The following is a 23,923-nucleotide window of genomic DNA, read 5'->3' as shown; positions in this document are numbered from 1 at the left end:
TTTTAAACCACTACACTATGAACGAAATATTAAAGCACAAATGCCAGTGCTTTACAGAAAGAAACCCACTAAAGTAACTAACCAGTATTTATGACGCAAGCTCCAAAAACAGCAGTTGCAAAGTGATTTAAAGAAAATAATCAAAGATAATGGCAAATGTAAAAGCAGGTTAAAAGAAAGCTAAATTTGCAAGGGATTTAAGACACTGAAAAAAACTTTGCACAATTATTAAAATGGAATAACGAGCAGCACAAACACAGGACTGATCGGATTAAAAAACATTGATATAACTAAGAAGAAACAAGTAATACATTAATAAAAGACTTGATATTATCATATCACAGAAAGCACTTCTTATTGAATACAAACAAAAGCCAGAAAATGGCTTTAGGTATCTAATGGCATAGACCAAGCAAATGGACTGTAATGGATTAGTAAAACCAGTGGTTACTGCTTTAACCACAATTTTTAAAGTTGCCCAGAGTAGCAAAAGTAACAGGAATCAGTACTGACACTCTGCACAAGATACTCGAGAAAGGTAGAGCCTGAAGTATAAGGAATAACTATAGTTAGAGATTTAAAAAGAGATTTATTGACATAGCATGGCCTATGGTAGATTGATTGATTGATTGATTGATAACTGTCCCTGATTTTCCTCTTCTCCCTTATTCTTTCCCCGAGAGCAGTTTCTTTATTATTATTTTCCCCTTCAAGATGGATAATGTGTTTAAATAGTAAACATGGGATTACCCGGGAGCTGAAAACATTCAATGCCATAATGTCCGGGTTTTCCCTTTTTATTGTAGTTACATTCAGGTTTGCACATATTCACCTTCAGCACTTCAAAATGCATATTTTTATCCTAACTAATAGCATGTCCAAACAACACCCTCTACCTCCCAGATTATTATTATCTCCTTAAAGTGTTTTGGTGTCGTGGACAAGCCCCTAAACTGGAAACATAACTGTGTACGCATCCGATTCGCTGACATATCTTTGGCCCCTATTCATTGGCTACTGTCAATCTAGGCGCAATGTGATTGGTCGACTCACAAGAAAAGGAAGTGGCGATCAGTAGTGTGGGCTCAACGCTAAGTAGTATTTGGGTGGTGTATATCAAAGGGTAAAGCTACTGGCTTTCGTCCCTAAACGTGGATATTTTGAAGTGTCAAGAGGTACTCGTCATCCAGTTTTTGGGCCGAGCAGTTGAACAGCGGGCATATATTATTAACGCTGTCTTGCTAACCTTTGTTGCGGCTATGTAAAACTAGCTTGTTAGGTTTACGTCATTTCAGCAGGTGCTACTCTGCTAGCTTAGCTTCACATTGGGATCTATTAGCTTGTTAAACAGCTACAGTAGCTAAAATTAAACAAGCTGGCATCTAGAGGGAATACGGCTCAGACTAGTGTGTGACAGGGAGTTTACTTATGCTACTTCTCGTAGTGTGACCCGAGACTGCGACTGGATGTTTAGTAATAGAAATAGCAGTAGTCACAGCTAGCAGATTGTTAGCTTGTTAAATAACAACAATGGGCTATAAGAAGTGTTTGAAAACAGCAAGGAGACTTTATTTTTGGGGTATTCTCTTCATAGTGTTCAGCAAAGGAGTAACAGCTGGTGAGTATGAAATGCCGGTGGTGTTGTAACACTCACTATACGCGTGTCTTAAAGTGTCACAGCACCTGTTTTCGTCTATTACATTTCTTTGACTGAATCAAAACAACACATCTCTCACTGCTGCAACATTAATGCTTTTTAGATGAGGAGCAACACCAGGACGAAGCACCAGAGTTAAAGGTGTGTCATGGGCTCTTTGGTGCATGGTTAATGCTGATCATAGACTCATTTGCAAGCTGGTCTCTTGGGAGTTATATGTAACACACGATTTTGTATACGTGTTGCCTAGAAAAGTTAAAGTAAGAAGTCATTCAACTTAAAAAGAAATTGAACACACTGCTAACTTTGCAAATGAGCCTCATGCAAAGGCATTGTTTTTATATACAGCGTAATTTCCCTCCTTTAAGTAATCCTTTGTAATAACCTCCTGTTGATTTCTCCAGTCCTACCATGACCCAGACTCTGAAGAGGAAGATGTTCGATTATCACCAGAAATTGTGGCAGGTACTTCTATGACCACTGATCACTCCCATCCTGAAGCGGAAACACAGCCCCCTTCGGAGGGTCTAGAAGGAGAGGAGAAGGAGGACCTACCTGACCCACCTCCTCCCGTTGAGGAAAAACCTAAAGAGGGTAAGGTGTAAGATTTTAAAACATCCACACAACAAAGGCGTGAAAAACAATCACAATAAGTTGATTAACGTTTGAGATGTCAAAGTTGTTAAATACTTCCTGATGTTTTTACTGTTTTAATTATTAGAAATTTAGTTTTTAGCATCTCCTGCTATACCAGTGATGGCTTTGATATTCTAATCCCCACTTTTTACATTAGAAAATGTTATCAGTGTTTAAAAGTGTTTGCATGTTAAGAGCCCTCAGGATGGCCCAAAAATGGTCATGACTGCTGAATGTAGCTACTTTAATGGGCCGTTGAGCTATTTGGTATCTGATTATAACAGTGTAAAGAAGTGCGATTTCAGCTTGGGACTTGGAGCTTCAAATTTTATCGTTGATTGCTTTAAAGTGTTAAATGTTTTGTCAGAAGATAGTTCCCTATGCGTTCTTAAAATAAAGAGCCTAAGATGTTAGCATGCTACATGGAAGGAAAAGCTTAGTGATATATTTTAACGATGTCTAGTCTGAACCTATAAATCTTTCTTTTTGTAGTAGTGCCTCGTAGTGGTGTTATCACACGTCTCATGATCTCAGCATTGCAAACAAGCTCTTTCTTATGATTTTTTTCCTTTGTAAGCTTTGTTTAGTGTTTAACATGTTAACCTGTTTTCACTTTGCCTGACTCTGAGCTAAGCTGAGTGTGGTTTCAGGGTAGAGCCACATTTGATAAACGGTTAAACCCCCGTGAGACACTAAACAGCTTCTCGCACCTGTGGCTCCTCTTGCAGTGCAGTTACATCATTTCACTTGGGGATTGTTTGTAATTACCCTGCTAGCTCATTGCACAGTTGTATTACTGAACTTGTGTGAAGGAGATGTATTCAGATTAACGTAATTGCGTGTGTAAAGTTGCAACTCTATGGTAATTGTTTCAACTCCTCTGTCTCTTTGTTATTTTTCCACACCAAAGTTGATGATGCAGCAAAAACCAAAAGATTTGAGAATATAAAGAAAAAAATATATTTTCACTTAGACCTCAGGTCCACCAGTATTTTAAAGGAAAACAGCCAGAGTTTGTTTGTTTTCAATCAAGTAAATTTTATATATGGGTGTTTTTTGTTTTTTTTTAAATACAGTTCCTGTGGTGAATGGAGGTACAGCCCATGGAGAACCCTGCATATTCCCCTTCCTCTTCCAGGAGACAGAGTACATAGAGTGTACCACTGACGGGCGGGGGGATGGACGGCTATGGTGTGCCACGACGTACGACTATGACCAGGATAAGAAATGGGGTTTCTGTGAGAGTGAGTTTCAAACTCAAAAACTCTAAAACCTTCACAAATGAAATATTGTGATTCATTTTAAAGCCAAAATGGAGTCACATTACGGCACTTTGGTATTAAATATATTGCATTGTACAGTACAGGTCCTGAGCCAGCCCTCATTTCATTATGTTTTGCTTCCAAGGAGCCAGACCTGCTTTTAATATTTAAAGTGATCTTGAGCAATAGTTTTTCAGGCTTTCTCAAGGTCTTTCAAATGTTTTCTTTGGACTCGGCTGGTTTTTCACTCATTTTCAGTCCAGCTCTTGTACCTGACCATTTTCAGAGGATTTTTTTGTTTTTGTTTTTCTTCCTATTTGGTTGTTTAGGCCACCAGATGAACCGATTTGTCTACACATAAGACACAACTCAGTAAAGAGCATGTTTTTTTACTAGTAGTCTGTTGCAAAAATGCATAATTTGTTATTAGCCAAAAACTTAGCATATGTACACAATGTGCAGCATCAAAGGTCACTGTGACCTTAAATGTTTTTCCCCTAACACATGAATTCTTGTGTTAAACTGTCACTGATCATTCTTTGTTCTTCTCAGTAACAGTCTTGGTAGAACTAAACGACTACTGAAACCAGCCTGAAGATATTATTATGACTTTGTTTGCATAACTGCTACTGCTACCAACCTTTTGAAAACCTTTTATTTCCTCTAAACAGTCTGATTGGCTTCTCCTCTCTTTCCCTCAGCGGAGGAACAGGCACAGCAGAGGCTTCAGGCTGAGGAAGCAGAGAAGCAGTATCAGACTGTCCTGCGCATGCTAAACTCCACCACCAGGAAGACTCAGAAAAAAGAGTGAGTGGCTTACTTTTAGTTTATTTCTCTGGTAGTTGTCAGCCTAATTTTGACTCTTGAAGAAGAGTTATAGAAAGCATGTGGATTTGAAATCTTTTTTTAGATGAAGCAGAAACAGAAGCTTTCCAGTTTTTGCCCACACTCTGTTTTAAGATAAAAATCAGAAAAGGAACAAAAGTAAAGATGCTCTATTCAAATTGAAGATTTTGGCAAGGTTACATTTTTTTTGCCAATTTTCTTTTTATTTGTTTAAGTTAAAATGCATATTCCCACTACTGCCTTCTGGTCATCTTTTTATTTCACAGACAAAATTTGATGTTATTTTACATGTCGATTGGGTTCAATGTCCATTTCTTGCGTGTTTTATTACCAGCCAGCGCTTGCGTGCCTTCCATTTGCACATCCTTATTTGCTTTAGCTATCACACTACTGTTTGTCATGTACACATTATTTTTATGTGAACGTGGATTCAATTTTGCTTGTGCCTACTCTGCTTATCTTTCTCAGATTATATGAAAAGCTGCTAAAAGTGGCAGAAAAAGGCCACCAGAAAGCCATGGAGAAGGTGGCGTATGCCATGCTGTTTGGAGATTACATGAACCAAAATATTACCAAGGCCAGAGAAATGTTTGAGAAGCTTGCCATGGAGGGCTCACCTAAAGCTCAGATGGTAATGATCTCGCTCATAATTATACACGTCTCTTGAGAAAAGTGTTGGAAGCCTGTTTGCAGGTTATTTGTGCTGAGAGGAGCAACTCTGTGACACTCTGCTCTGTTTACTTTTCTTCAGGCTCTTGGATTTCTGTATGCAGCAGGGCTCGGAGTTAACTCAAGTCAAGCTAAGGTACGTCTATGCTCTGTAGATTTGTTTTACAGTATATGGGTTTGTCAGTAGTTACTTATGTTCTGCCATGTTCTCTGTTTTTCAGGCCTTGGTTTACTACACCTTTGGTGCACTGGGTGGAAACCTGCTCGCTCACATGATTCTGGTAAGCAGATTTTTCTGTCAGTGAAGAAATGCTGCAGTCATGCTATTTGTATACTTTAATAAAAATTACACTTCCTTATATTGTTTTATTAGGGCTACAGGTACTGGGGAGGGGTGGGTGTTCCCCAAAGCTGTGAGTCAGCACTAACGCATTATAGGCTTGTAGCAAATCAGGGTAAGTGTTTTGCGTTATTATATTCTAGTGCAGTAATAGTTCTTGCTGGGCTAATAACACTCTTTCCTCTGCCAACTTTAGTGGCCAGCGATGTTTCCCTGACAGGAGGCTCAGCGGTGCAGAGGATCAGACTGCTCGATGAGGTGGAGAACCCGGGATCTACCAGCGGGATGTTGGAGGAAGACCTCATCCAGTACTACCAGTTTCTAGCGGAGAAAGGGGACGTCCAAGCTCAGGTAAAGTGGTCAAATTTTTAAAAAATAATTTATTGCTGGTATTGGGAGCTAATGTGACCTTTCCTTTGACATACCTGAGCCAGTGGTTGATTGAACACACAGTCAAAATGTTTGTAATGTGTTTATTTGTGTCAGTTTAGAAATCGTTCTCGTTACACGTGTTTGGCAAAGAAAACATTTGAATTTGTGATCAGCTTCACTGTTCTGCCTTTTGTGAAAGCTCCTGACTGTGGGGAATTAACAAACTACACAATATAGTTGCATGTCCACACATTTTTATTATTATTATTTCTTTATTTATATGGCATTTTTGCTTTTTCTTGTGGGCAGGAATGGGAAGTAGCTTGAATGGATGGCACTAATTTACTTTATTGTATAAGAACTGAAATCTGGGTCAGACTTGGATTATGCATGCATGTTATGTAATGTCTAAATGTGAAAGGGCTACATAATGTGTCATTGCTGGGTAGTATCAGTCTGAAGCCTTGTTGTAGTTTTTATTTGATTACTAATTGAATGTTTTACTTAGGTGGGCCTGGGTCAGCTGCACTTACATGGAGGACGTGGAGTAGAACAGAATCACCAGGTATCTTTGTCATAGATTTCGCTCACTGTATTTTATTTATTTGTTTTGCTTATTTTGTGAGTTTTCTCTGTCAAATGCATTTATGCTGCTTTCTGTCCAACAGAGGGCATATGACTACTTCAACCAGGCAGCCAATGCAGGCAACACACATGCTATGGCTTTTCTTGGAAAGGTGGGTGAGATGGAGGCTCACTCACTTCACTGTTATGTCACCTTTTTTTTTTTTCTTTTTTTAAACAGATATTTCTTTCTTTTCTTTCTTTTTATAAAATTTTCCATTCATCACCTTGTTAATTTCATTTCTTATAAGAGCAGGTTTTTTTTTCTTTTTTCTTTTTTGCTTTTAATGCCATATTTTCCATCTATTTAACACTGTGTTGTGTTGACCTTAGAGACAGTTTGGTTATAGAGACTTTTTAGAATAAAACCAGCTTGGCATTGATGTTTTCACAGAGGGCAGTGTATTTGTGTTTAAGGTATAAAATTTAGCTTTTATGTCTGTGACTGTCTGTTCCTCAGATGTATTCAGAAGGCAGTGAGTTTCTCCCTCAGAATAATGAGACTGCCTTGCAGTACTTCAAGAAGGCTTCTGACCTGGTAAGGATAACGCTGTAGACTAAACTGGGTAATTTATTCACTCTGAGCTTGCTCACTCACTCACAGCTGAATTCTGTTACCCTTTCTTTAAATATTAACATGCAGTAATAGTTTTTACATATTAATGTACTTTTTTTTCCAGGGTAATCCGGTGGGACAGAGTGGGTTGGGGATGGCCTATCTTTATGGTAGAGGTGTGCCAGTGGTAAGATATTTTATTTATATATTTTTTTAAGCGTGTCTCATATCTTTTGATGGGATCTGTACATATAGATAAGATCTCACCTTCACTTTTAGGCACTTCGAGTTGAAATAAAGTTTTATATAAACAACAAAGAAAAACAGTTTTATATAACAGGCTTTTATTTTGATGGCAAGCTGTCAGAGTGTCTCTCCTGCTGAAGCAGCTATTGAAAAGTTGTGTGTTTGTCTCCAGAACTACGAGCTGGCCCTCAAATACTTCCAGAAGGCAGCAGAGCAGGGCTGGGTGGATGGACAACTCCAGCTGGGCACCATGTATTACAGTGAGTTTTACAGCTCAGTGTGTCCTTCAGTGTCTCACTGCATTCTTTCATAGTTTTCCTCTCGCCCGCTGTCTGTTTAGGAGTCCTCAGTCTTCGCTCTTCTTCACATAATAACATTTTTGTTCCTATTCTTGTTCCCCAGATGGCATTGGCGTGAAGCGTGACTACAAGCAGGCTCTTAAATTCTTCAACCTGGCCTCACAGGCTGGGCACATCCTGGCCTTCTACAACTTGGCCCAGATGCATGCTACTGGTACTGGTGTGATGCGTTCCTGCCACACCGCTGTAGAGGTTAGTCCACCCTAAATCTGCTGCTTCTTTCACTGTTAAGAGATTGTCTCTCCAACTTGGTGTCTCCTCAAACATTTATCGATTAACAGCAGTGGCTTTTATCTGCACTTTCAATACAAATTGGAGATGTGTATCACACTGTGTGTCTGTGTCCTGTTTGCAGCTTTTCAAAAATGTGTGTGAGCGTGGTCGCTGGTCAGAGCGCCTGATGACAGCGTACGGTAGCTTTAAGGAGGGTGACATGGACGCTGCGCTGGTTCAGTATCTGCTGCTGGCTGAGCAGGGCTACGAGGTGGCTCAGAGCAACGTGGCCTTCATTCTGGATCAGAGTAAGAAAAACCAAGACATTAGTATTTAACCATGGTAGTGCAGGCTTTTAGCAGTTAATTTATGTGCACCACTTGCAATATTATAGCCATGTTTAAATGCTAGTGTCATGATCCTGCTACGCTCTTTACCTTTGTTAGAGAGAGATTCAGGTCTCATTTTAAATGTTTTAATTTTTCATGTGTTTGTGTGAATTATGCCACACAGAAGGGGCAAGGATCTTCAGTGAGAATGAGACCTACCCTCGTGCATTGCTCCACTGGACAAGAGCTGCAGCGCAAGGTGAGTTTAAACAAGCTCCGTCTCCTCGTCAGTGTGAACAGTGTGTGCGCCGGAGCAGTAGAGTCAAAGTGCACTGCAAGTTTAGGGAAATGCGTCATGATGTTTAGCTTGGGAACGTATTGCTTATTGCACATTTCACTTGATTGAACTGTGATGCTGTGTAGACACTGGCTGTGAGCACAGCTGCAGCTGCTCTGCTTGGCTGTGCTGTGTGAAACAGTTATTAGTCAAACTTTGGCTCCTTTTGTGGTTGAATTTGTGCTGCTGTGGATGTCTAACTCCTGCTAGCTGAGCACAGTTCTGTTACCAAAGAAAGTCTCATTGCGCTGTACAGAATTTGACCCCACTGTGGTTTTATCAGGTGTAACCAACGTGGTACCAAAACTCCACATCCTTTCAGAAATGGAGACATTTCACTACAATGCTCAGCCAGCACAACCAGCTCAATTTACAGCACACACACACCACTGCACATAGTTTGTGTTGCACTTATTATCAACAAGCGTGTCACAGCCAACAACCTTAATAACAAAAGCCATGGCAACAGTGAGCATCACAGCTCCAGTGTGTCTCATGCATCCTCCATAGCTATATATTATCTAAGTGCAGTGGAACAGGCTAATGCCTGAGCAGCCATAGCTGCTGAGGGTGCACTGATTCTCTCTGGGGTCACATGCATCGTAATTTATGATAATCGAGCTCAGCCTGTCTTTGTGTATCAGTGTGAGATACTGAGTGGTGAACACTAAGCTGGTTCACAGAAGATTTCTAGCCGTGACTGTTTGCATATAAAACCAAATCTTACACATGTAATTGTCCTTGTAAGGTTACACCGTGGCAAGGATAAAACTGGGAGACTATCATTTCTATGGCTACGGAACGGACGTGGACTACGAGACGGCTGTCATTCACTATAGGTTGGCATCTGAGCAGCAGCACAGCGCACAGGCCATGTTTAACTTGGGTTACATGCATGAGAAAGGCCTGGGTATCAAACAGGTGAGCACTCACTAAACATCACCTGGCTCTCAACATGTCACAAATTTGCGCTTTGTCATTTAGCAAAGTCAGTGTGGTTGTTAATTTGATTTCTAATTCTGAAATTTTCCATGTTTTTTTTGCTGCAGGACATCCACCTAGCCAAACGGTTTTATGACATGGCTGCTGAGGCCAGTCCTGACGCCCAGGTTCCAGTTTTTCTAGCTCTGTGCAAACTGGGCCTGATTTATGCTCTCCAGTACCTGCAGGATCTTAATGTGAGTATTTCCTCCTGAATTCACAAGCTGTCATGCTAACCGTATGGTTTTCAGTAACACGTCTTGTACTTCAGATAGTTTCAGAGATTCTTCATTAGAAAGAAAAATGATGTTTCTTTTTCCTCCTTGTTGGTTGCGACTTCTCGCAGTTGAAGGAGCTGATTTCTCAGGTGGATCTGGACCAGCTGCTGGGCCCAGAGTGGGATCTCTACCTCATGACGGTCATCGCCCTACTGCTAGGCACAGTCATCGCCTACCGACAGCGCCAACACCAAATCATAGTGCCACCTCGCCCACCTGCCCCAGCGCCTCCTCCCAGGCCGCCTCAGGAACAGCCACAGGCCCAGGCCGAGCCCCAGGCTCAGGAAGAAACACCAGAGCAGGGCCCGGCCCAGGAAGAGGAGGAGCAGCACTGAGAGGGAGATAGACGGAGTGAGGGTGGTGAAAGATGGACAAGAGGCTCACTGCATGGAGCACCAGTAGCTGAATACCTGCTACTTTGAGCACCTCGCCCACTCTGCCTGTTCCCCGCCATGTGTGTGTGGGTTTTGTTTTTTTTTTTGGTTTTTTTTAAAAGGCTTGATGATGGCTGCTGAACTGTTCAGTCTCACCTCTTTCTTCCTTTAAAATATGCTGGTCTTCTGCTGAAACCGACACATTGTGGGTGTTAATGGACAACACTGCAGTAGAGAGTGTTTGGACTTGGTACTTTTTGACTCAGGATACTGCCAGACGTTCCCCCCGTGTCCTCAACATGGAATTAGTCTTGTGGTTGCCAGATCAAAAGCATTACGAACTCAACTGAGAAAATTACACTCGTTAGACAGCTTCATTCCCAATTTTGTTCAGTATTTAAAAAAAGTCTGGGTGGAAAATGTGAAGTAAAATCATTTTCATTTCTAGCGCTGGTCTACTTGGTAAAAGAAAGTCCTGGTTCTCTGCATGTCTTCTCTGATCTCCTTGCAGACTTTTAGTTTAGCCTTTTTTTTGAGCTAACTGATGAGTGAACAAATTTTGCATTCCTTTATGCTTTGCAGTTTTGCATTCATTAGTTATTTTGGGTGACATGTTGTCAGATCAATAAGTGCTAAATATACTAAAACTATGCTGAGTCATCAGTACAAGAACAATAGTTTGGGAAGTTCTCACTGACAGAAAAGCTGGGCTGTGAAGTAGGTGATGTTTGCTGATGCACACGGGGATTAAAATGTGTACAGAAACATCAAAGTTAATTTAAAAAGCAAGCGAGAGGAATTTAAACTTTTTTGGAAGTTGTACACTACAGTATGTGTACATTTTTTTTCCAACACTGTTCTTTGATTTAATTATTGTTGCTGGTTTTGAAAGGCAGCTTAGTATTTTTTTTTTTTTTTAAATGCCAACTGTTATCTGGAGCAGCCTTAAAGATAGCAACAACTTAAACCTTGCATTGTTTCTACAGTAGAGGAAGTGGATCACATTTCTTTTTTTTTTTTTTTCCCTTTTGTTTTGTTCTAAAACTTCAGCTGTCGTGACAATTTCCACCCCCTCACCAAACGTCCAAGTTGGAAATCTGCCTACACTTCTGAGATCAGACGGACATGAATCCGAGGCTGCGCTGAAAAGCAAACGAAGCCACGGTTAGACCATGCAGCATTTCTGGAACCAAGATCTGAAATTTCATTTTGTTTTTTATTTTTGTTTTTTCACTTCATTTGTTTTTTTTTTCTCATTTGTTCACTTCCACAAAATGTACTAAAGTTAGTGTTTAACTGCCAATAGATATGCATGATTGAACCCCAGAAGGAGAGCGTAGTGTTGTTTGCAGGATGATTAGAAATAAGTCCAAACTGTTTCCTGCTTTCACATCGGCACCCACATAACTCACAATTGGTGTGAAATAAAACACTGGGCAAAGTTACAGAGAAGAATTTTTCTTTTCTTTTTTTCTTCTTTTTTTTTTTTAACCATTAAAACGCGTTTATAAATTTAATAAATGATATATGGATATTTCAAAGATGTTCTGAATGTTTGATTGCCGAAATGCTTGGATCGATGATCATTTGTAGTTCGGATAAGTGGCTTGTGCCCTGCTTGGCTTTAAATGTCTGACATAACACTGCAATGTTGCTGACATTGATCAGCAGCGAGAGCGGCCGCTTCTCATTGGACCTGTTGGTTGTCGCTCAGCCATTGAGGCTGAGACAAAGTGACAATGCTGTGAAAACTGAGGGTCGCATTGTGCAGTGTGTAGGGGTGACCCATTGACTGGTCCATACGCGATACTATGGGGTGGCTTTGGATCGCTGTGGCAACGTGTGTGCTCGCGTCCTGCTCTGTCAAAGGTAAGTGCTAGAACAAGCAGGAGGGCACCTCCCACGTGAGGCTGTGTGCCTATATTTATTGTAACAACAGCCTCTGAAACGGGGCCCTCCCTTTTATTATTTATTTTTTTAATGGATTGTTTGGGTTTATATCAACCATCTGTTTTTATAGATATACACCAAGGCCAAAGTCAAGACCAAAAACCTTTGAACTAGGGCTTATTTAGCTGATTAAAGATGAGCTTTATCAGTGGCTTATAAAGTGGTTTGAAAAGTTTCAGTTAATGATCCCTTTAAAGGAAATGACTGGTGGTTGGAGTATGAAGAGGGGATTCGGCACTACAGCAAGGAGGCCCTCAATAAGGTACTGTTTCACCTATGTTTATCACTGAGGGTTTATTTTGTTGTTAGACACAAAGTTTAAATTTTGGTCGTCATTTAAACAGCAAAAAGCCTTCGTTGACAGGCTTATTAAAAAGACAAAAAACAATATATAGCAATTGTTAACCGTTCTCTTAAAAGTAGGTTATCATCGTGTCACACCAGACTAACCACATGGCCCAGCAGGCATCCTGAACTTGTGCACAGCTAACGCATCAAAGACAGTGAAACAATGATCGATCAATAAAAACGCAGTCCGACAAGGTACTGAAGATGAGGTTTCCACGGTAGCAGTGAAAGTTATGTTCAGGTTTGCCTACTGTAATCTACAACAGAATCTTAATGCACAAACACTGTGCTCTGCTGGATTAAATATTTTTATATTTATTTTATTTAGAAAGAGGGACAATACATATTAATGAACATTTTAACAAATGTAAATATGCCAGATTATAGCCTTGGGCTAATTTCCATCTGCAGACCCTCTGGCAGGTTGGTGTTACACACAAGTTAGTAAAAACATACAGAGACACTATTTACAGATCATGTGACAAGGACAAAAACAGTGATCACATCATAATATAATGTAAGCTTTGCCTGATCTTACTGTCAGTTATTTAGTTGCTATTATCCTGTTTGTTTGTTTTTCAGACTTGCTATGCTGTAAAATGTATTAAAGTACCACAATACCAATGCTCCCAAAAAATCAATCTGGGTTTGACGGTTGCCAGGAGTCCTTGTATGACTGCATTGTGTCAAGTGTAAAGTTTGGTAGAGGGGGATTATGGTGTGGGGTTGTTTTTCAGGAGTTGCACTTGGCCCCTTAGCACCAGTGGAAGGAACTCTTAATGCTTCCACATCCCAACTTTGTGGGAACAGTTTGGGTTTGACCCCTTCCTATTCCAACATAACTGCTCATCAGTGCACAAAACAAGGTCCATAAAGACATGGATGAGCGAGTTTGGTGTGAAAGAACTTGACTGGCCTGCACAGAGTCCTGACCTCAACCTAATAGAACACCTTTGGGATGAATTGGAGTGGAGACTGTGAGTCGGGTCTTCTTGTCTGACCTTACAAATGCACTTCTAAAAGAATGCTCAAAATTTACCATAAACACTCCTAAACCTTGTGGAAAGCATTCCCACGAGAGCTGAAGCTGTTATAGCGTCAAAGTGTGGGCTGACGTCATATTAAACCCTATGGGTTAGGAATGGGATGTCATGCAAGTTCACATGCGCATGAACGTGGATGAGCAAATACTTATGGCAATATAATGTATCTAAAACGTTCTAATGCAATAAGATTTTTTTGAAGATTTTAAAGTTGATTTTTTTAAAAATTTTTGCACATGAGCTTCCCTTTTTTCTCCACAAATGCATCAACATATACAGTATTAAACTTACGCAACTGTTTAAGACATTTATAGCAGTTTATTCCGATGTAGGAAGACGCTCAAAAAAGAAGAAAACAATTGTCAGTCCCTGAAGACAAACATTTGTCATTATAAGGACTCATAAGGAAACATAACTGGTCTCGATGTGACAGCGAGGCTTCTCTCTTTTTACTTATTTAGGAGTTTCCAGAGAAAACCCGGCCAGTGAGCTTCAAGCATCCTGTGTTCCAGTGCTCAGACATGAGTCCTTCTCCCTCTGTCCCCTCCTCAGGTCTGTCCAGGTGTCACCTGCTGACCTCAAATCTTGTGTTGTTCAAGAGTTTGAACTAACGCTCTTTTTCTCTTTCTTTCCCTCTCTACCTTCCCTCTATCCACCCCTCCTTCCACCCTTTTGTCTAGTTGAATTTGTGAAGGCCGCAGATATCAAAGTCATCGCCGCCTTGGGGGATTCTCTGACAGTAGGTGTTATATGTTGTTTGCTGCTTCCTCTGCTGTGCCGATGATACAGTGTAACATCGACCAAAAATAGACTCGCTCTGACCGTTGATTCATTCATTTTGCATACTCGCTTAGTCCTGCTGAGCAGAAGGCAGCTGCAATCGTGAGAAGAGCTAAAACGCTTACAGTGATGGATAAAGACTGAGTGCAAATGAGATGGAAATAAACTTTAAACTGCATTACTAACCAAATGTTGCACCAACGGAAGAGCAGTCAGCTTAGTTATTATCTCTTTTTGTGCTTTTATGAGAACGGCACATCTTCATAATCTAAGAGAAGATGCCCAAATTGCAGCTGGTTAATGGGGACCTGTTATCATCTCCTCTATATTTTTTATTCTTAGACTCTTTGTGTATCGTTGCATGACTCACAGTTTATAATAGTTCTCATCCCGAGCCTTGATTCGGCAGCGTTGCACGTATACGGCAGAGAATTTGGAAAGGCATAATAGGATCCGTTTATATTAGAGTGACAAACCACCCACACAAACACTTACTCATAAAACTGCTTTTCTTCTGTTCCTTGGCTCCTGATCTCTCTATGCTGTGCCCCTTCTTTTCCAGACGGCTATCGGCGCCAACGCCACTACTGTCCTCGGCATTCCCATTGAGTTTCGTCACGTGTCATGGAGGTGCCTGTCACAAATCTCGCACAAATAACAATCAGGATGATGTGAAGCAGACTGATCTCATATCAGGAACATGTTAGAAACTGTATTCCCCCATGAGAGTGTCAGTCTGTAAGAAACAAGGTTAAACTGACATTAACAGTTCTGCTGCTGGTATTGCTTTCCTTTCTGCTTGCAGCATTGGAGGCTATGGGACATATCAAGATGTCATTACTTTGGCAAGTAAGCTGTCACTGCTGTGTCCGAGCTGTTTCTTAACTGTATCGTTCCATGAAACTCACAACGAGAAAAGTCCAGCTCATTTTCTTTACCTGTTTGACGCTGTCATTTTTAGATATCATCAAGCTGTTTAACCCCAGTCTGCTTGGAGCTTCTCCTGGAAAGACAGTTCATGGGATGCAGGCTCATATCAGTGAAACGGGCTTCAACTTGGCCGTAACTGGACACAACACCTTGTAAGACCTTCGCTTACTTTTGTGTTGCCTAATCTAACAAATTATATTCTTCTACAAAAATAACTGAGCTGTGACCTAATTCACTTTAGGAAACATGTTATTCTTTATTTTGTAGCAATCTCCCCGGTCAGACGAGACATTTGATAGACACACTGAGAGGTTACGAGGTAAAGCGAGGCCTTGTTTTCTCAGTAATGATACAGCACAGGGATGGGAGAGGTAACGGGACTGTCGTCTCTTCCTTTAGGGTCTCAACTTTGAAGAGGACTGGAAGCTTTTGACTATTCTCATGGGCATGAATGACATCTGTGATTACTGCAAAGATAAAGTCTGTCTTGGTCTCTTATCTTTAATTCAATAGAAAATCTCTCTCTATATATGGAATATTGCCTCTTCTATTACCTCTGATGAATCTCCTCTACTTCCAGGCTCTTTTTTCAGTAGATAACTTCATCCACTATATGACTGTCTCGTTGGAAATGCTTATGAATGAGGTAAAGTTGAAGATAAACGAAATCAGGCTTAGCCCTGGATTTACTGTCTGCTGAGACTGAGGGTCAGTGCTGTGCTGAATCACTACAGTGCAGGTCTTCATGCTGTGCTTCAGGTTCCCCGTATGATTGTGAACGTGGTTCAGATCCTCCCCATGCAGACTTTGAGGGAGGTGCAGAAGCCCACCCCAGGGTGTTTGCTCCAGCGGTGATCACTCTCTTTCTCTCTCAGAACAAGTTAAACTCTGGCTTGATTGACACTTCTTGAACTTTTTACTTTTTGACTTTGTTTTAGGTCTTTCTGCTCGTGCCTGATAGAGCCAGTAGCCAGATCTCCTGAACTCCGGGAGCTGGTGGAGGTCAATCTGGAATTCCAGGTGCACTTTACTTCTTTCATGTTATAAGATTATGTATTATATAAGGAAAGATGGTACAGGAGATAAATTCTTCTTTCATTTGGTTGCCACATTAGAAGGAATATGGACTCTTTTTTGATCCCTCTATGCATCATAAAAAAAATCCCATGTTTTTTAGGAACAACGTGTTCATTCTGTACAGCAGACTCTGAATGTTAGGCTGCACAAACAAGCTCGTCTGTAAAACACCTGCAGAATCTTGAACTGCACACTCTGTTGTATGTAAGAGCTATCGGAGATGAGATTTCTAGGTCAGTATATGAGGAAAAACCGCCATAAATATACATGCACTGCTTAAAAATGTTTTAATCAGAGTATAGCATCAAGTCAGCTAAAAGTAACAGAGAGGGTTGTTAAACAGTTTCAGCTGCTTTAGTGTTAATGAAATTAACGAAAGGTGCTCTAGAGGGACAACAAAGAGACACAACTCCCAAAACAGCAATGGTTTTACAGTGGAGGTCACTCCTCATCTTTTCTTCCTGTGTTTTCACTAGTTTAGCATTTGACTAGGGTCAGTGTAACTACTGGTACATAAGGTGATACCTGAACCCTGCAGAGGTTGCACAGGCAGTTTCCTGTGTCTCCCAGCAGAGTCTCAAGAGCACGGAGGAGATTCCAGGAGACAGGCAGTTACAGGACTGGTATCTCCTCCTTTGTGCAAAGAGGAAGAGGATGGTGTGGATGGCAGTGACCAAACAATCATAAACAGACTTCATCTTCAAACAGATGTCCTCTGTGCTCACTGCCTGGCACTATAGAGCCCATTTGCCATAGAATACCAAAACTGCCTTGTTAAACATGCACTAATTTGTATAAATATCTAATTTACAGAGTGCAGAGAAATGTATTTTAAACATTTGTTTTCTACCAGCCTGAAAGAAGAACTATTTTGGAAGGAAACAAAGCTTAAAGAAATGCCCATTAAAATGCATTTTGACTGTATCTTCCATAATAATTTGCCTTGTCATTGTCCCAAATGATAACTCACTTTAATGTGCAAACAGGGTACATTGCACCCAAAACATTATATGCTGATTTCATGTTCGCAGCTCTCACTGTAATTTGTGTGTTTGCTGTTATTGTAACAGCACAAGCGAGGAGAATGGGAGACAAATTGATTCTCACGCTGCTTTCATCTGCAGAAAAGACTCGAGAAGCTGCTGTACAGCGACCGCTTCTTCAGGGACGACTTCGCCGTTGTTCTCCAGCCCTTTTTGAAGAACGCGGACCCGCCCCGCCTCCCGGTAATCCATCTCACGCCTATCAGTGTGACATAAGTGTCTGCTTTCAGACCAATCGGTGCGAAGCATCACGCGGCGATGACTGACTCATCAGTGATCCCCAGTGTGACAGCTGTAGCATTTTGGCTGAGAAACTCACGAGTCATGTTTCACCAACAATGCTGTCCATCACTAAAACTATACCGCAGTGTATTTTGTGTCTCTCTGAGCAGAACGGGAAGATCGATATGACTTTCTTCACTCACGACTGCTTCCACTTTACCATAAAGGGACATGAGGAGCTGGCCAAGGGACTGTGGAACAACATGGTGAACAATAAGTTGTATTTGATTTAAAGGCACAAGAGGCTAAAGGTCAATGAGTCATTCAGGGTTTATTGTGTAGGATTCACATGAATGTGAACTGTGTAATTGTTCAAATACACATGTCTGCTTCTCTCACAGTTTCAGCCCGAGGGAGAAAAGACGATTGTGAGCAGCTTCTCTGACCCCATCACTCTCATCTGTCCGCCTATGGTAAGATTAGCTTTCCATATTTGACAACTTTGTTTGGCCTGATTGGTCTAAAGAATTGAATATTAACTAAACGTTCCTCCAGTGAAATTAGGTTTCAGAAAGTGTTTTAAAATGTTTGTTTAAAAGTCTGTTGATTCAAGGAAGTTTAGCGCTGTGGAACCTTTTTTTTCTCCATTTGTTATGATTCCTGTGCTTTAGATGCTTCTCAAAACACTCTGTTACTGCTTTGTCATGCTGCTGTGCATATAAATGACACTGCATTAAAATAAATGAGTGCTTGGTGAAATAAAAATTAATTTTAGTTCACCAGCAACTCAGAGCTGTTTGAAAGACTGGGAAAGAGGCTACGGTGCGTCACGCTTCTCAAAACGCTCTGCAGTACTGCATTATTTGTGTTGTGATAAATCTTAATTCAATATCTGATTTTTACAGTTATTATATTACATATCATATACGTAGGAACACCCATATATCTTCACTCGACCGATCGCAGCCAAGTCAGACCAACCTACCCTCCAGACTGACGCTCCATCACCAGCAGTCATCTTCCTGCTGCTCCTCCTGGCACAGTTTGGAGTTATGTAGCTTTTAATTCCTTTTCCCGACGCAAAACACACAGAGGGCGAAAGGAGTTTTTTAGCCATTCACCAGCATGGAGGAAATGACTGCAAACTGACAGATTTGACAACAAACAATCATTGCAATCATGCAGCCGAAATATCTGAATCTCAGAGGATGTTGGAGATGGACGAGATGAGGATAGGGGAGCTTCAGATGGTTGGGGGTTGTCTCTATAATATTGCCAGATTTTTACTAAATAAAGTGCCTGGAGATGACTGGTGTTGTGAACTGTTCTTCAAAGTGAACTGAACTGAGAAATGTGACTTTCTAATAGACCCTTTTACAGTTTTTAATTGAGATTTAAATAACTTTTCCTGCGCTAAAGACGATATACCAGTTAGACCGCATGCCTGGTAGTGGGATGTTTCTGTTTCTCCCCCATTTGGGGAGCAGACTTAGAGCATATATGTATTTTTAATAAAAGGTTTGCTTTGTACAAATTGCAAATGTTGTAATTAACAAAGCATGACGACCTACTTTTGGTTCGTGTGACTTTTATACATTCATACATAAAATATTAACGACTTTGCCTCTTTAAAAACTTCTGGGCCTTTTTTTAAAAAAAGTTTTCAGACTCATTAATTTACTCAGATTTACCTTTTTAAAAAACAAAACTTTTTTATGCTTGTTTGTTTCTGCACGCTTACTCACGCAGAGGGACCTTGGCAATGTGCCTCGATCAGCTCAGTGAAAAAAAAAATGATTTAAACATGAAAATTTGTCATTCATATCATCTGCTGTAGATTTCCCCAGACAGCTCTGACTTCTCAAACAGGGGAAGATTTAGTCACAGGTCTGCTCCTCAGATCTCCAGGCAGCTGCTGGCCCACTTTCACTGCTCCATCCTCCGGTGCCTGAAATATTATTATTATTCTTCACTAAAAGAGGGAAAGCAAACCATCAGTCATTGCACCTGAACAAAAAAAAAAAAAAACGACAACAAAAAAACACTAAGTGTTGCTCATGCTGCTGGGTGCTGAGCAGTGGAGTCATTATCTTTTACCCGCAAAATGTCAGCGGTTGGCGTCAGTAGCTGAGGTGTAATCATCCAGTGCAGATGGCTGTATTGTACTCTCTGGTTAAACAGAGCCTACAATACAGAATTCACCGACTCCATTGAATCAGTGTGATTACAAAGGCAGGTGGAAACTATATTAAGGCAATCTCAGGTTACTTTAATGTGCTCAGAAATAGCAATTTACCTCCAGAATGGAAAGGAAAAGCATATGATATGTACTCAGTGTGGTGCAGCTGGGTTGTATAAGTATATCATGTGTCATATATGTAGGAACAATCATATTTGCATGGGGAAAGCCTCCCTTTTCTAACGTTTTCTTATAATAAAACGCATAACCCTTGAGTTTAGAAAGGTAATTATTTGTAATCACCTAACATGTATTTTTTCCCAAACTCTTTCAAATTTATTTGCTTTGTGCCAGTTTACTTTGTTGCTTCTTGGATGCTTCTCTTTGACGAATTTCAGTTAGTGCTTGTAGCTTTCAGATTTCATTATAACCCTTTTATTGTATTCAAAGGAAACAGTCTTCATGTTTAAACAAAGCCGTCGGCACTTTACGCGGGACAAATATGGATCCTCTGGTCTAGCTCTGATGCAGATTGGCCTTTATTGTTTCTCTGAATGCATAATGAGATCTTTGGGATGTCGGTGAATGTGAAACTGCAAACAGTCCAAACGCCCCCTCCCACTTTAGAAACCTCTGCTCTGTTTGTTTTTTAATGAACATGTCAGTAACAAGATGAAAATGACCTCATGAGGACATGCACATCCAGAAGTTTTAGAATTTTCCAGTGTGCATGTCTGCTCCTTATAAATGGAGACAAAATGCTGGTACTGTTTCTGCAGTTTTAATGTATCATCATTTAATGTCAGATCTCAGGAGGCTCAGGGAAAAGGTCTTATTAAAATTCAAAGGGAGAAAAAAACAATAATAAAGCTTCACTTGGTGCAGGGTTGCCAATTCTGACACTTCTGATGTGACAAGACCGCTGGTCAGGAGGTGAATCAGACACAGATCACACACCCACCGCCTCCAACATCACAAACAACCCCCAACTCTATTTGCTCCATCGTATCTTTCGCACGCTGAAACGTCTGTAAAAAATCCAGCCCTGAAGATGTTTTCTCTGAGTTTTTTCCACACCTGCAGCTTTCATACAGCAGCGGGATCCATCAACGAGCTTTTCCAAGGTGAGAGAGTTGTGTGCATTTAGGCGGGTGGCACAACAGATGGAACTATTTGTGACTATTAATAGGGATATTTTTATTTTACTCTTAGTAAAAGCCTGATGGGTTTACTGAAATCAAAAAAATACATTTCTCTCATGTCATGTTTTTAATTAATTTGTTATCAGTAAAATGTGGCAAAAAGGAAATTTAAAGTAAAAAATTAGTTATTGTAATTAGATAAATCATCACTACCCATTTCAGTGTTGTTATTGGTTACACGGGTGGCAGATTTGGTCTAATTACCTAAATTAATTGGGGTGCTATTTGGGACCTTATTTACAGGCTTCACTGTGTTCTAATTATAATCATCCTTTAGGAAGGGCATTGGTATAAAATATATTTTGGCAAATATTTATGCAGATCAGGATAATTGCATACAGATTGGTCAACGCACATTGCTCCACTGTGGCAAGCCATTAAAGGAGCAGAAACAAGAAGGAGATGACAGAAGAACAGATGAAAACAAATTGCAGTCATAAGTAATTGTGGGGACTTTCAGTGTGGCTGATGTAGGTTGGGAGGGGCAATAAAACAAACAGAGATTTGGTGACTTGGAAAAGTTTTAGCCTAGGACCCCATAGTACCTTCCATCCGTTTTCTGCAGAGGTTGTTGGAGGTTATCCCAGCTGTCACAGGGAAAGAGGCAGGGTTGATAATCTGTTGGACGGCTAATTGTGAGAGATAGCAATCCATACTCACAACCTAACATGATGCATGTCTTTAGACTGTGGGAGAAATGAGGTTTGGAGATGAAGTATACTGATGACCAGCAGTATGGCTTAGTGCTGAGAAAGAGCCCTACAGATGTTATGTTTGCTTTAAGAATGTTGATGAAGAAGAATAGAGAAGGTCAGAATGAGTTGCACTGTCTGTTGGTAGATCTAGAGAAAGAGATGAGGAAGTCAGGAGTGGCAAAGAAGTATGTCAGGGTGGTGCAGGACATGTATGAGGACAGTGATGACGTGGATAGATGGGTTAAAGGTGCGGGTGGGATTGCATCAGGGATTGCATTTGAGCTCCTTTTTGTTTTCTTTGGTGAAAAACAGACTGACAGACGCGGTCTGCCAGGAGATTCTGTGGAATAAGTGATCTGTAGCGAGAGCAGGAAGTAGGTGAAGGAGAGTCTGGGAGTAGAGGAGTAGAAGTAAAGGTAAATGAGTTCAAATAGCTGGGGTCGACCATCCAAAGCAACAGACAGTGCACAAGAGGTGAAGATTAGTGCACAGGAAGGGGAACTTGCTGGAGACTAGTATCAGGGGTGATTTGTGACAGAAGGATAGCAGCAAGAGTGAAAAGGAAGGTTTACTAGCTGGTGGTGAGACGTGCTGTGATGCATGGTTGGGAGACAGTAGCACTGACAGGGAGACAGGTGTTTTTCATTCGAGGTGACCTGAATGGACAGGATTGTAAACAAGTACATCAGAGGAACAGCTCAGGTCAAGTGGTTTAGACACAAAGATAAAGAGGCAGGGATGAGATGGTTTGGGCATATGCAGAGCAGGGAGCTGCTAAAAGAAGAGGAAGACAAAGATCTTTTATCTCTTCATCCACAGTTGGTATCAACCTTCAACTCAGTGTTTCTTGCTATGCACTTTGGACTAACCTGATATCAGTTTCATAACAACAGAAGCAAAACATACTCAATTCTGAGTATTTGTATCTAATGACAGCTGCAGTTGTATTTAACACCTGCGTTCTGTAGTTAGCATTGTGCATGATGATTAAATGTGTTACACTGTGATAAATTTTGTCTAAATAGGTGAAAATTATTGTAGGCGTTACCAAAAGAGTGTTTCATTCAATAGATGTGTGAAGAAGGCTGTGTATTTGGCTCAGAGAAAGAGGTTGTCTGTTTTATCTGTATCAACAGGCACAATAAACTGTATGCTGTAATTATAAAATATTAATCTAGAAAGATAAATACTGCATTGTTCCTAAATATGAACAGACCTTGCAACATAGCTCAGTTTGATTTGGGTCACATGCTCACATGAGCAAATCTGGACAATGGCAGCAATAATTTTTAATAAAATATCACCAGGCAACACATTTAGGCAGTCAAGCGGCACAATCAGTAAATACAGCTTGATAATCCCTCTTTGTCCTATGGGGAATCACTCAGTGATGTTGACAGAGACACTATCATTTATTTACAATACATCCATTCTCTTGACTGCTTATCCAGTACAGGATCGAGGGGGACTGGCGCCAGCTCCCAGATCAAATAGTCTTTAAACAAGATGTGAAGGAAAAGCAGACTTCCCCCTTCAATTCTGGGGTTCACATCCCACAGAAGCTCAACTGGATTTAAATCTGGGGAATTTGAAGTCCACACTTCAAACTTGCTGTTGTGCTCCTCTAACCATTCCTGAACCATTTCTGCTTTGTGGCAGGGAGTATGATCCTACTGAAAGAGGCCACAGCTATCAGTGAATACTGTTTCCAAGGAAGGAGGGTCTGCAACAATGCTTAAGTAGGTGGTACGTATCAAAGTAATAGCTACATGGAGGGCAGAACCAAGGTTTCCCAGCAGAACATTGCCCAAAGCATCGCACTGCCTGCACAAGCCTGCTTTTTTCCCACAGTGGATCCTGTGCCAGGTGTTCCCCTGTGAGGTACACGCATCCGGCCACCCACGTGATGTAAAAGAAAGTGTGATTCATCGGACCATCAGATTGACTTCTTTTGCTCCATGGTCCAGTTCTGATATTCATCTGTCCACTGTTGGTGCTTTCCTTGGTGAACAGGGGGCAGTATGGGCATCCTGCCTGGTCTGCAGCTATGCAGCTCCATACGCAACAAACTGTGATGCACTGTGTGTTCTGACACCATCAGAACCAACATTAACTGTTTAGGTAGTTTGAGCTGCAGTAGCTCATCTGTTGGCCACACGGGCTTACCTTTGTTCCCCATGAGCATTAATGAGTCTTGACCGTCCACAATCCTGTCACTGACTCACCACTGTTCCTTCCTTGGACCACTTTTGATAGATACTGACCACAGCAGACCAGGAACATCAGCTTGTCAAACTCCTCAGATAATTACACTTGCACATTTTTCCTGCTTCTAAGAAATCAACTTTTAGAACAAAATGTTCACTTACTCTCTG

At 40.8% G+C, this 23,923-nt stretch overlaps 2 protein-coding genes across 2 annotated transcripts; both read left to right on the top strand.

Moving 5' to 3' along the window:
- The first annotated feature begins 1,064 nt into the window (after positions 1–1,064).
- On the top strand, positions 1,065–11,613 carry sel1l (SEL1L adaptor subunit of SYVN1 ubiquitin ligase). The gene is made up of 21 exons (XM_086264003.1): positions 1,065–1,618; positions 1,761–1,798; positions 2,062–2,251; positions 3,370–3,537; positions 4,257–4,362; positions 4,870–5,032; positions 5,153–5,206; positions 5,292–5,351; positions 5,444–5,525; positions 5,607–5,761; positions 6,291–6,347; positions 6,451–6,519; positions 6,867–6,944; positions 7,087–7,149; positions 7,381–7,468; positions 7,611–7,759; positions 7,923–8,088; positions 8,294–8,368; positions 9,195–9,367; positions 9,496–9,624; positions 9,774–11,613. The coding sequence occupies exons 1-21, from the start codon at positions 1,531–1,533 to the stop codon at positions 10,038–10,040; spliced, it is 2,418 nt and encodes an 805-aa protein (XP_086120129.1). The 5' UTR covers positions 1,065–1,530; the 3' UTR covers positions 10,041–11,613.
- A 109-nt stretch (positions 11,614–11,722) lies between these two features.
- LOC147312372 (phospholipase B1, membrane-associated) lies at positions 11,723–18,745 on the top strand. The gene is made up of 16 exons (XM_086264004.1): positions 11,723–11,948; positions 12,227–12,291; positions 13,882–13,972; positions 14,101–14,159; positions 14,763–14,830; positions 15,006–15,049; positions 15,162–15,282; positions 15,398–15,449; positions 15,530–15,610; positions 15,711–15,776; positions 15,890–15,981; positions 16,069–16,150; positions 17,332–17,433; positions 17,643–17,738; positions 17,874–17,945; positions 18,405–18,745. The coding sequence occupies exons 1-16, from the start codon at positions 11,891–11,893 to the stop codon at positions 18,528–18,530; spliced, it is 1,275 nt and encodes a 424-aa protein (XP_086120130.1). The 5' UTR covers positions 11,723–11,890; the 3' UTR covers positions 18,531–18,745.
- The last annotated feature ends 5,178 nt before the right edge of the window (positions 18,746–23,923 follow it).

This window comes from Aulonocara sp. 'chitande type north' Nkhata Bay, linkage group LG15 (genome assembly GCF_057382095.1).
Source record: "Aulonocara sp. 'chitande type north' Nkhata Bay isolate Kocher_YH1m ecotype deep benthic linkage group LG15, A_spYH_male_GT1.1, whole genome shotgun sequence".
Classification (NCBI taxonomy): Eukaryota; Metazoa; Chordata; class Actinopteri; order Cichliformes; family Cichlidae; genus Aulonocara; species Aulonocara sp. 'chitande type north' Nkhata Bay.
Note: the sequence above shows the minus strand (reverse complement) of the source record. Positions and strands in the feature narration are given on the sequence as shown.

What these genes read in the sequence shown, in the direction of transcription:
- LOC147312372 (XM_086264004.1), top strand. Translation starts at nt 11,891, where the DNA reads ATGGGGTGGCTTTGGATCGCTGTGGCAACGTGTGTGCTCGCGTCCTGC. An exon ending in AGATGTCATTACTTTGGCAA is followed by an intron (nt 15,050 to 15,161) that starts GTAAGCTGTCAC and finishes TGTCATTTTTAG; the next exon opens with ATATCATCAAGCTGTTTAAC. An exon ending in GTAACTGGACACAACACCTT is followed by an intron (nt 15,283 to 15,397) that starts GTAAGACCTTCG and finishes TTTATTTTGTAG; the next exon opens with CAATCTCCCCGGTCAGACGA.
- sel1l (XM_086264003.1), top strand. Translation starts at nt 1,531, where the DNA reads ATGGGCTATAAGAAGTGTTTGAAAACAGCAAGGAGACTTTATTTTTGG. An exon ending in GAAATGGGGTTTCTGTGAGA is followed by an intron (nt 3,538 to 4,256) that starts GTGAGTTTCAAA and finishes TCTTTCCCTCAG; the next exon opens with CGGAGGAACAGGCACAGCAG. An exon ending in ATGGTAGAGGTGTGCCAGTG is followed by an intron (nt 7,150 to 7,380) that starts GTAAGATATTTT and finishes GTTTGTCTCCAG; the next exon opens with AACTACGAGCTGGCCCTCAA.